Source organism: Heterocephalus glaber, unplaced genomic scaffold (genome assembly GCF_053883595.1).
Source record: "Heterocephalus glaber isolate CG9 unplaced genomic scaffold, H.glaber_assembly_v1.0 deba00000122, whole genome shotgun sequence".
NCBI lineage: Eukaryota > Metazoa > Chordata > Mammalia > Rodentia > Bathyergidae > Heterocephalus > Heterocephalus glaber.
The window spans coordinates 50,079,491-50,090,295 of NW_028258138.1; the positions used below are offsets into that span (position 1 = coordinate 50,079,491).

Sequence of the window (10,805 nt, forward strand, 5' to 3'; positions counted from 1 at the left end):
TGATGGGTTTTTCCAAATTACCAAAACTGTAAATATTTTTTAAATCTACAAAAGAAGCAAAGATGAAACATTTCAGATTAAAACGCATTGAAATAGATACAATTTATGGCCATTTTTGACCACTAAGTGGTTTGTTTTTTCTTTACTATTACAAAAAGAGACAAATTGTATTGAGACATCTGTTTTCAGTGATTGCAACATTATAATTCAAGCATTTGAAATTTGCAGAGGTTTGCACTAACCAAATTTTGACTATCATCCCATAAACAGTGAATACAAAGTAAAATAAAATCATCTACAGGTATTGAGATTGAGAAAAACCCCAGACTCCTTTTAAATGGTATGCTGTGATTATATATTTCTTCAAAATGAACAATTAATTCTGAATGCTTGTGGTTCATGATTTATTTAAATCTCTTTACTATGATCAAGAAAATTCTTGGTAAAAGGAAGAAATGTAATAGTGTTTTTCTTTTTCTTTGCGTAATTATTTGAGCTAAGTGGAGAAGATTACTTAGCCTTTTTTTTTTTCACATCATCATGTGAAATGTCGTCTAGCCAAATGCTTCAGCTCTCACATTTTGGATTCAAGTTTCACCTTACCCAGTGAGAAAAGAACAGTTTTCACTTGAGATAAGATGATCCTGAAGTGAACTATCTAGAGAGAGGAGCTAGCTACCAGTGATCTTTTGACTATTCAGGCACTAACAACTTTTCCTTCTGATTCAATGCACGCTAGGTTTTTGACAAGCTTGTGGCTCTGTATTATCTCCAATATTTTCCATCATAACTGTATGGTAAATTCCAGCCTGTTTTTCATAATCCTGATGACTACAGCAATCTGCAGCCATAACAAGCCTTTACAGACCTAGAGTTGGCTTAGAAAAGTATCTCTGCAAAGCAACAAAAGTACATGTAACATTTACGTTTAAAGACAGGAGAGAGGCAAGAGCCTCTTTTTTCAGTGCTGATGGTCTCAAGGGGGTTGTTTTAGGGTCTAAATTTAGAAATTTTAGTTTTCTTTTAATGACATTTATGAACAAAATACCAACACTAAAATAAGAGCAATTTAGCCAGTTGAAGGGGGAGTGTCCTTTCAGCAGATAAAAACTCTCTTTGGAACTCCACAGCATCTACTACTTAGCTCTGACCGAACTTTGGTCTGACCTATCTCAACTCCCTCAGCCTCCTACTCAAAAGTAGGAGGTTTATGCCAAGGATTCCAGATTTCAGAATTAACTTCCTTTAACTCTTAAACTAGTACAAGATTAGTCTCTGGGGATGGGAGATAAAACATCAAATAAGTCTTTTTAAGAAACAACAGTGCCCACTTACACTATACCATTCAAGTTCCTATGAACATAGCAAGAAGTTGTTTTTCATTTTTGCAATAAAGAGCTTAAATTTAAAAGTAAATAACAGGGTGGGGGTAAAAGTTTAAGTAACCCCTTCGCACATTTGAACTCTGACTTTCTACAGAATAACCCTATTCCCCCCACATGGTTAAACAGATTATATTTAATATCAACAGTTAAAAATAAGCATCTCTCAAAATTAGTTTTAAAACATAAACATCAGAGCTACTTGCCTTTTGGCAATTTCTGTGCATTTCCCAGGGCAAGTGTAATACTTCCACAGAGAAGTAGACACCCCAAGCTGGAGAGCATGTTGTATTTGCCACCTCGCACAGAGAGTGATGCTGGTGGGTGCCTCGCAACTCTGGAGCTGCATTTAAGTGGACTGTCTTCCAGTGACAGAGGCGGGCGGCTGCATTTAGCCGTGCTGTGGCTTACTCACAGGGGGTGGAGACAAGATGACATCACACCCTTTCCCACGTACACACATACACACACACAGGCACAACAGCAAAAACATACATTTCCCTGTATGAAGTTAAAACTATCTCTTTTCTTTCTTCTATTATATAAAGATTGAAATTATGGCCAATTATATTTTTATATATTAGGAAAGAAAATATTTAGGCAATTTTGAAATATTTGATGAACTGTTTTAAAGAAACTGGAAAATACATGCTTAAAACTCTCAGATCGTTAAGAATATAAAATAAAACCTTATTAGGAAGGAAACTTTTAAATTGTTTAGTAAATCAATCCAGTCCTTTTAAATGGGAGTAAACTCATAAAAATATACTTTGAACTACACTGCAGTTCCAATATTATGAGAATCATTTAAGAGCAAATCCTCAGCTTGCATGGAGGATATAACACACATATATTTTGTAGGTATGGATGTAGAGATGAAGAGATGGCCCTATTGTCATTTGAGCCCTGTTCTGGGCTGGGCCCTACAATAGCATTTGATATGGTGGCTATGCAGGTGCTATGGTGTTATCCCCATTTTACCAGTGAGAAAAATTGAGGCTCAAAGAAGTCAAGTGTCCTGACAAAGCTAGTATATTCCAATGACTAATTAGACAGATTAGGAATAAAATTAACTGAGTTTTAAATTTTGATTTTACTTACTACCAAGGTGCCCGTGAACAAATCTCTTCCTTATATTATTGATTTCATTTTAGTACCTGCTCTATGTCAGATATGTGTCTTATCAGTTTATACATAGTAAGATATTTATTTTTCAAAATGACAAATGAGAAAAGCATTTTACAAGTAGAGAAACTGAGTACAGAGAAGTGAAATCAAAGGCCCACAGTCACAATGCTAATAAGCAACCTAGCTGGCATTTTAAGCTGTTATTTAAGCCCAGAACTTCTACTCTTAATTACTAAACTTTAAATTTTTAAGTAGAGATGACACTACCAATTTCATAAATTTGCTAACACAAGTTTTAGAAAGTATTTCCTGCCACACAGGAAAAATTTACTAAAAGGCAGTTGCTGAAAACAATAACGGTAAATGACAATAATAAAGCACTTGATTACATAAAATAAGATTCTAACCTGGTGTATTTCCCTCTACAGTTCAAGTGTGTGCCCTGTCCTCCTACATCACACTGCCCCAAATATAGGCACACTGCTGGAATGACTGGTTAATAAAGTGTTTATAAATTTGTACTGACTCTGAAAATAGCTTATTTCAGAGGGTTACTATAGCTGAAACAAAACCAGTAAGAGGGAAATGGAATAATACTGGTCAATAAAATTCTAGGTAAAAAATTTATCAAAAGAAAAAATTGAAGAGACAACCTGTCTTCCAAATAAAGTGCAAGGAGGAACATTGTTAAAGTCATTTAGAGCTGGCCTGGACTACACTCTCACCATAGGAATGTTCTGGCACTGACTACGGAAGGGACTGGGTTATTTAACAGGTCTTTTTCATTTCTGATTTTCTACTTGAATAGGCAGCTCCCTCAATCCCAAGTTTGGAAAGCCTTCCAGCTAGCCCTGTGAGTTCTGCTTCTATGTGCCATTATCATCAAATTAAGCCAGTGAGCCCACAGTGTTAGGAAACAGCAGGTTTTCTGAGGGAACAAATCCAGCAGAACTATAGAAAGGAAGGCTAGCTCTTCAAAACTGTGAAAGTCTGCTATGAGAGTTAGGTAGTGGAATTCAGGAATCAGCCTCTGCATGGCCTGCAGATGAAGTCCAATCCACATTAGCCATCATTATTTGCAGTTTGGAACCAAATGGAAACTAATTAAATGAAGGTAAATCCTTGATTGTGTTGTCAGGAAAAGATGGTTGCATTACCTTAGCTAGTAGGACAAATGAGCATTCGGGGGAGACCATGATAGTGTTAGAGCTCTCATCAGGCAGGAAGAAGTAATGGCTTGAAGAAAGGGATCGTCTCAGAGAGGACATTTCACCTTCTCAAAGAACAAGAAGTCCTCTGTCATGTCAGAGTCCCAACCCAGACAAGAGGCGTGCAAATGCTCTAGAAGAACTGTAAGTGTTTGCTTACATGGAATAAATCTTCAGGGCCTTGTTCACACAGTCATTGGAGGATTTTAGGCTCTTCTCAAGGAAAAACTGATGTCTGACCAGGAGTATATTGGAGATAATGACTGTAGAATAATCCATGCAACACTGTTATGTTTCTCAGCTTCACTAGAGAAGGCCATCCCTAGCCCTGTTCAAATATCCCTGCAGGCACAGTGTCTCCTTTATTTGGAAATGCTAAGCTCCAGATACTTGTGAGATTCAGACTACTGAATTACTTGTCAGCAACACTTTTGAAAAAACTTGAAGGAACATTTAGAGAACTGCTTGAAAAGCACATAAAATATATTTGTATTTATCTGTAATCCTTTTTAAAGACAGGGGCTATGCCTCATTTGTTTATCACTGCCTTCTTTGTCTAGAATGTAAGAATTCAGTAAGTATATGAAGAGTATCAAAGGAGACACAATCCATCAATTCCTGCAAATAGTCTAAAAATTAGTCTTAGATTAATCCCCCAAATAAGCTTGAGTATGACCTGGAATGTAGTCATTGGAAGACGACTCTCCAAGGGTCCCTAGTTGTTTCTGCACCATCTATGAGCAGAGGAACTGATTTCCTATGTTCTATGTTTAAGAACACTTGCATTGTTGGGCCAGGGATTTAGCTCAGTGGTGCAGCCGCCTGCCTCGAAAGTGCAAGATCCTGAGTTTGATCCCCAGTACCAAAAAAAAGAGTACTTGTATTGCAAATAACCTTGGAAAATAGAACTTTGTTTGCTAATTCATATAACAAAACTAATGTCTTTCTCTGGGACAAAGAGAATTCATGGTCACTTCCCATCATAAAAGATTCAAATTTCCTAGGATGTTCCTTTCCTATAATACAATCCATGGCATATCTCCTGTAATTCTCCTTGTTTCCCTGTAGGAGCTGGGATATCTGGTAGGGGATGCAAATGACAATATTCAGGCTACTGATAGCATTTTAATAAACTGTCCTTTGTCTTTAATACAGGAGTCTTGTGTCTCAAACCAGTATCTGTGAACAATGAATATTAGTTTGCTCATAGGATAAAATCTCAGACCCTTAAAATAATGTATTAGATCTTGCTGTAGTACAATACTTTTTATATAATATCTTCATTGAAGACTACTCTAAGAAATAGCCATGAAACCCTTGTGCATAGTAAGAGTATCATTTGACATGGCTTATTAAATCATTCAATATTTTCTTCATAAAAATACTGAAAAATACTGGTTGTTCTTTTTGTCAAAAAAAGTTATGTTTTTTTTCTGAGCAAATGTACCTATTTTGTGGCATTGTAACCATGTTTCTTTTGTGCTGAAGATAACTAGAAAACCAGAGCCAAATGCACCTCTCACCAAAATTAGGTCTTGTGATTTGCATTTTTCACATCATTTTTGGCTTCATTTTTCATCTCCACCCTTCTTACTTATTTTACTTGGAGTCTTAATTTATGTGATTTTGTAAGTTGCTTTAATTTGCTTCTGGAACCAGGTGAAGTAAAATAAACGAACCCCATGCTCAGGAGTTGGGTCAAAAATATGTGTCAGAATATGTGAAATGGGTCTCTGGAAACCTGTTCTCTTTCTATTTATTTATTCATAGATTTTATAAAACAGTAGACCCTTATTGAATTTTGGCACTATAATCATCTAGCAAACATGTAGCATCATCTTTTATATATATATATTTTTTTCCTCTCGGGAGTTGGTGAAATCCATGAATTTAAAGAATATTTAGAGCCCCACTTTAAATAAGTGTCCTATTTTTCAGTCATTTCAGGTTTGGGCTTTGTGTAACTTTAATTTCATTATTTCAAAGGAGATTCCATTAAAACATAAGTCTTTCAAATCTTAGAAGTAAACTCTTTGTAGTACCTTACCTATTGGGCCACATTTTTAGTCACTGGTATGTTAAGAATTATGTTAGAGACTTTTTAAAAGGCTTATATATTTTCAATTAATAACACAAAGGTATGCCGTGGTTTTCTAGGGGATGCTAATAAAAATAATTTTAATATGACTCATATTTGAAATGGGAAAACTGGTATTTCATGTTTTCAAACCAAATCTTGTTTCTGTAATTACTGTGAGGAACTAGACTCATGATCCAATTGGATAAGTATCCTGTTCCAATGAGGGTACATTTGGCAGGAGCATGAACCCGTCTTCCACAGTGGTTTTTATAGTACAGGCAAGAATTTCTCCTTAAGTGCTCAAGTTATGCCTGCAGACATTCCTCAGTCAGTCCAAAGGCATCTTGACCTCTAGTTTTTGGCCTCCTTACCTTTAGATAATTAGCAACTTGTGCTTATAAAAAGGATAAAGAATCCTTTCTGTTAGTCTAGAGAGGAGCTTCTTTAAGACCTAAGTTGTACATCTTAAAACTGTAAGGTTTGCTTTCTGTCCTACTCCATTTCCATTATTACAACAGAATATCACAGACTGGGCAATTTGTAAAGAACAGAAATGCATTCCCTATAGATCTGGAGGCAGGGATATCCCAGGCCAATGAGGCCTGCAACTGGCAAAGGCTTTCTTGTTGCATTATAGCAAAATGGAATGTATCACCTGGGGAGAACCTGAGAATGAGAGAGCACCAGGGGGATGGATTCATTTTTATAGCATATCTATTCTCACCATAACTAAGCAACTCTTGTGATAACAATGCTAAATCATTCATGAGCAGGCCCCTCATGATCCCATCATGTCTTGTTAGACCCCCATCTCCTAACAGCGTTGCACCGGGGAATAATTTTCTAACCCATGAAGTTTGGAGACGATATTCAAAACACAGCATCTTCCTTGTTTTGTCTAAATTCTCTTTCTCCATCCAGGTGCTGAGTGCCTACCTGTATATATATACTGTCAGTGGAAGGAATGCGTTTTATCTAAGCTTCAAAGAATATGAAAGTGGAGCCAAAAGATGAGTGGGAAATGTAAGTCAGTAAAACAGAGAAAGGTCTCTGAACAAGAAGACGAGTCAAAAGAAGATCCCAAAAATTAGAGCACAGCTTCAGAGAATCTGAGGGCATGGGGAACGCATGTAAGCAGAGGCAGATTGGTGAGATAGGAGGATGGGAAAACACCCTGGCAAGAGTGTCTTTTACATGGTACATGGCTGCCCTGGTATGTTTCAAATTTTACAGCTCAAAGGCTAAGTTGGGAATAGTCACAATCATGGCCTCCAAACTACACAGCTCATATCTTTATAGTTTATTATTTCATGAAAGTGACTCTTCTCTGAACACTTCCCATCCTTACTGCATAGAGTTTGTTTGTTTGTTTTGGCTGGAACAACCAAGAATTCAAGCAGAATTCTAGGAATGAAAGGGTTTTTGAAGCAAATGTGAGGATACATCTCCCAAATAAGGCGGGAATTCATGGAGTCTTTTGGTTATAGCCAAAAATACACTGAAATAAAGTATGGAATAGTATTCCAAAGAAAAGGACATATTCTAAACAGAGTTAAAAATATACCTGATACAAAGGGGAAAGATGTAGTAAACAGAAGAATAAATTATTCTGGGACGATAGCTCACAATAGTAGAATGATTTGCCCTTTCAAAGTAACAATCACTGACAACAAGGGCAAAAGTACACAAAATTTTAATTTGTGATGTTCTATGTTTTGACTTTGAGGTGCTTTCTCTTTTAATCTCTCTCTCTTTCCCAGCTTAAATATAATTGTGTTGGGAGGTGGGAGTGTAGCTCAGTGATAAAGTGCATTCTTAGCATACTTGAAGCCCTGGGTTTGATCCCCAGTGCCAAAAGAAAACAATAAGTTTTGAAGTCCAAGGAAAAAAATAATTTTATGTGATAATTAAATGCTTCAGGATATATGCAAAATTGAGGTTGAGAATTATATCATGTAATAATGTCTCCAATAACAGAATAAAGAAATGAAAATATTTCCTTAACACTTGTGCTAGCCAATACAATACTTATTAGCTACATGAAATTATTTAAATGTAAACAAATTAAAACTTAAAAATTTAGTTTCTCAGTAGCCACATTCTAAGTGCTCAAAACTCATATTCAACTACTGACTGCCATACTGGACAGCACAGATACTGCAGTTCAAGACTATAGTGTTCATCTTGACAACTAACATCAAACTCTATTAAAGAAGAGTGATTATTATTCTTATTTTGAATGATAATTTCATTAATGATTGGAAAATTAAATGAATGAATTTCTCTCTTTTTTCCCACTCACTTCTCTTTTCAAAATAAATATTGTTCTTCTTGGCCAAACTTCAAATAATATAAGGTCTTTTCCAATTCAGTATGAAACTAGAGAGGATAAAAAAATTTTATCTGTAAATGTCCAGCTCTTGAAGTATCAGGCAACCATCACTGGAAATAATATCTGGGGATGCTTGTAAGAGGTTTTAAAGTGGTGCAGCTATTGCTGGTTGCCAAGTGAAAAGCCAATCATTTGTCTTTCTTTCTCCTTAGGAAAAATTGTTTCCCATAGCAGAGGATGGCTTCATAAGACCCATTTCTATGCCATGAAATTTAAGGAGAATTTTGCTAACATTTTTCTAGCAAAGGTTTATTTCTCTGATGAAAAACAAAAAAATTACATGAAAATGCCTGCCACTTTCTTGCTTTGATTATTAACAGTGAAGAAATACTTGGAAGTTTGGCCACCATTTTGTGGCCCTGAGAGAACAATTTTAAAAATTGCAGGGCAGGGATTTAGCTCAGTGGTTCCACAGCCTGCCTCAAAAGCACAAGGTCCCAAGTTCAATCCCTGGTACCAAAAAAAAAAAAAACCATCACCAACAAAAAACAAAAAAACCCGCAAAAACAAAAAAACTCACCAAGCTTCTTACACCAGGACTGATCCTGGAATAGCCTGTCTATGGACTTGTTTTAGAAAAGTAACATAGCAAATAAATAAAAATGGATTTGGTTAAACCATTTTTAGTTAGATAACTTAATACTTGTACCTTTTTTTGCCTCAATTTCTCCTGGAAAATGCCAATAGAAATCTCTACTTCACATAGTTATTGTGAAGATTAAATGCTATTATATATGTAAAATGCTTAAAGTAGTGCCTAGTACCTGGTAATCGCTCAATACCTATTTGCTACTCAAGCTTGTGTCAGTGTTCTAGCAATTGTAATTGAAAGTATCTAGATATACAACATGATAATTTTGATGATGATGACAATGACAATAATTTTGTTCAATAGAAGCTAGTATTCACACTGTATAATAGTCACATTGTATCGATGCCACACATACACACACACACATACATTTATATGTTATCTCACTTAATCCTCAGATAAACTAATAAGACATTTACTATTATCTTTAACAGAAAAGGCAAAAAAACCACTGGACTCACAGAAGCTTTCAAATGTCTTTTCTCACTTCTTGTCTCCTAAAACCATTCCTTCCAGTTTTATTTTCCAGAAGAACTTGTCTCCTCTTCCACACTTTGAATCCAACTTAGAAAAATATTCAAATTATTTACCATTCTTCTACCATTCCCCTGTTGTATTCAATTTTTAAAACTTTCCCAAATCGTACATTTTCACATTATCTGGTCCTCATTAACAACCCTGTAGAAGTTTTTAGAGGAAGAAGGAATGACTCAAACAATTGAAGAGACATGCCCAAGGGACACAGTCCATGGTGTAGCCCAAAACTTCAGTGAATTTCATAATGTAAGGAGGGCTTAAAGCACAAAATTTCTCCTCTCATCATTATCGTATACTGGAAATTATGTTAAGAATTTGTGGGGTTGATAAATAAAATTCTAAGATCTCTTACAAGGGTAACATAGTAAGCTAGTATGTGATAAGTAATTAAATGTTAGCATTCATGAAGACATTCAGATTAGAGGATGGAGCAAGAGAAGACTGACTTCTTGAAAGGACAAGAAAGAATATGAAATAGTGTACAGAAAGTTCAGACCAGGATCATTTTAAGGACTTGAGTGGAACCCATACTTGGGCTTACCCTAAAGGCCGTTAGAATCCATAGGATGCCTTATTTTCCCACCTACATTTACTTTTTAAATTCATCCATTCATCTAACTGCATGTTCCCTATAGCTTCTCAGTGTCTTATTCTCACTCGAGCATCAACCCTAAAAACTACAAGAATTTAAGGAAATAAAAAAAAACCTGAGTACCCCTGAGTTATCTCTTATTCAAGACCTCTGTGGACCAACACAAACCCTCTGAAGTTCTTCAACTTGTAATAGGCTCATTCTGTATAGTGAAATCAGTTTTTATGGGACAACAGGCTACTTAAACCTAATCAAGCAAGACTCAGGCCTAGTGGAAAAGGGTTAAATCTTCAGAGAAATTTTTCTCAATTACTCTCCCAGGAAAATGCTGAGAAAATCTTTTCCCCATTCCCCCATGCTAAAGTGAAAGAAAGTAGCCTTCCTTGAAATTTCATGATTCACCCAAAACATTTGACATTAATTTCAAGATCAAAACTTGAAACTCAAAATATGTAAAAGCAATGGAGGGGTGCTCTGGTGGAAAGTCCATGAGATGAGATGTGGCAACCCCTTACTCAATGCATTACCAACTGTTACAGCCTGAACTGAAAATTGATGACCTTTGACTCAAGAAATGCCTTTTTCCTAGAATCAGCCCTCATCATATAAGATGATACCAAATTGGATCATCACATAAGATGATGCTGATAGGGCTCTACATTCTTCCCAGAGGACTGGCATTTCTTATTCCAAATCACCGAGCCACCTGCCAACACACCATTTATTGCATTGATCAAGGCCCTTAAGTCAGTCTGGTCACCCGCCTGACATCTTGCTCACCAAAAATCAGACTCACGGTATTTTGTGACAGCCAGTCCTGTCACTCAGATTGCCATTCCTAGAAAAATAAAAAAAATAAGTCAAAGTCTCCCTAGGAATAAACCATGCAGACTG

General features: G+C 36.0%; 1 protein-coding gene across 37 annotated transcripts in view; it reads right to left on the reverse strand.

Moving 5' to 3' along the window:
- Abi3bp (ABI family member 3 binding protein) overlaps positions 1 to 1,774 on the reverse strand; it is a 283,774-nt gene extending 282,000 nt beyond the window's left edge. For all 37 annotated transcript variants that reach the window (XM_087214414.1, XM_021238886.2, XM_021238873.2 and 34 more), the window contains exon 1: positions 1,589 to 1,774. In XM_087214414.1, coding sequence (XP_087070540.1) covers positions 1,589 to 1,667 — 79 coding nt within the window. In that variant the 5' untranslated portion in view covers positions 1,668 to 1,774. The remainder of the gene's footprint in view (positions 1 to 1,588) is intronic.
- Positions 1,775 to 10,805: the final 9,031 nt, after the last annotated feature.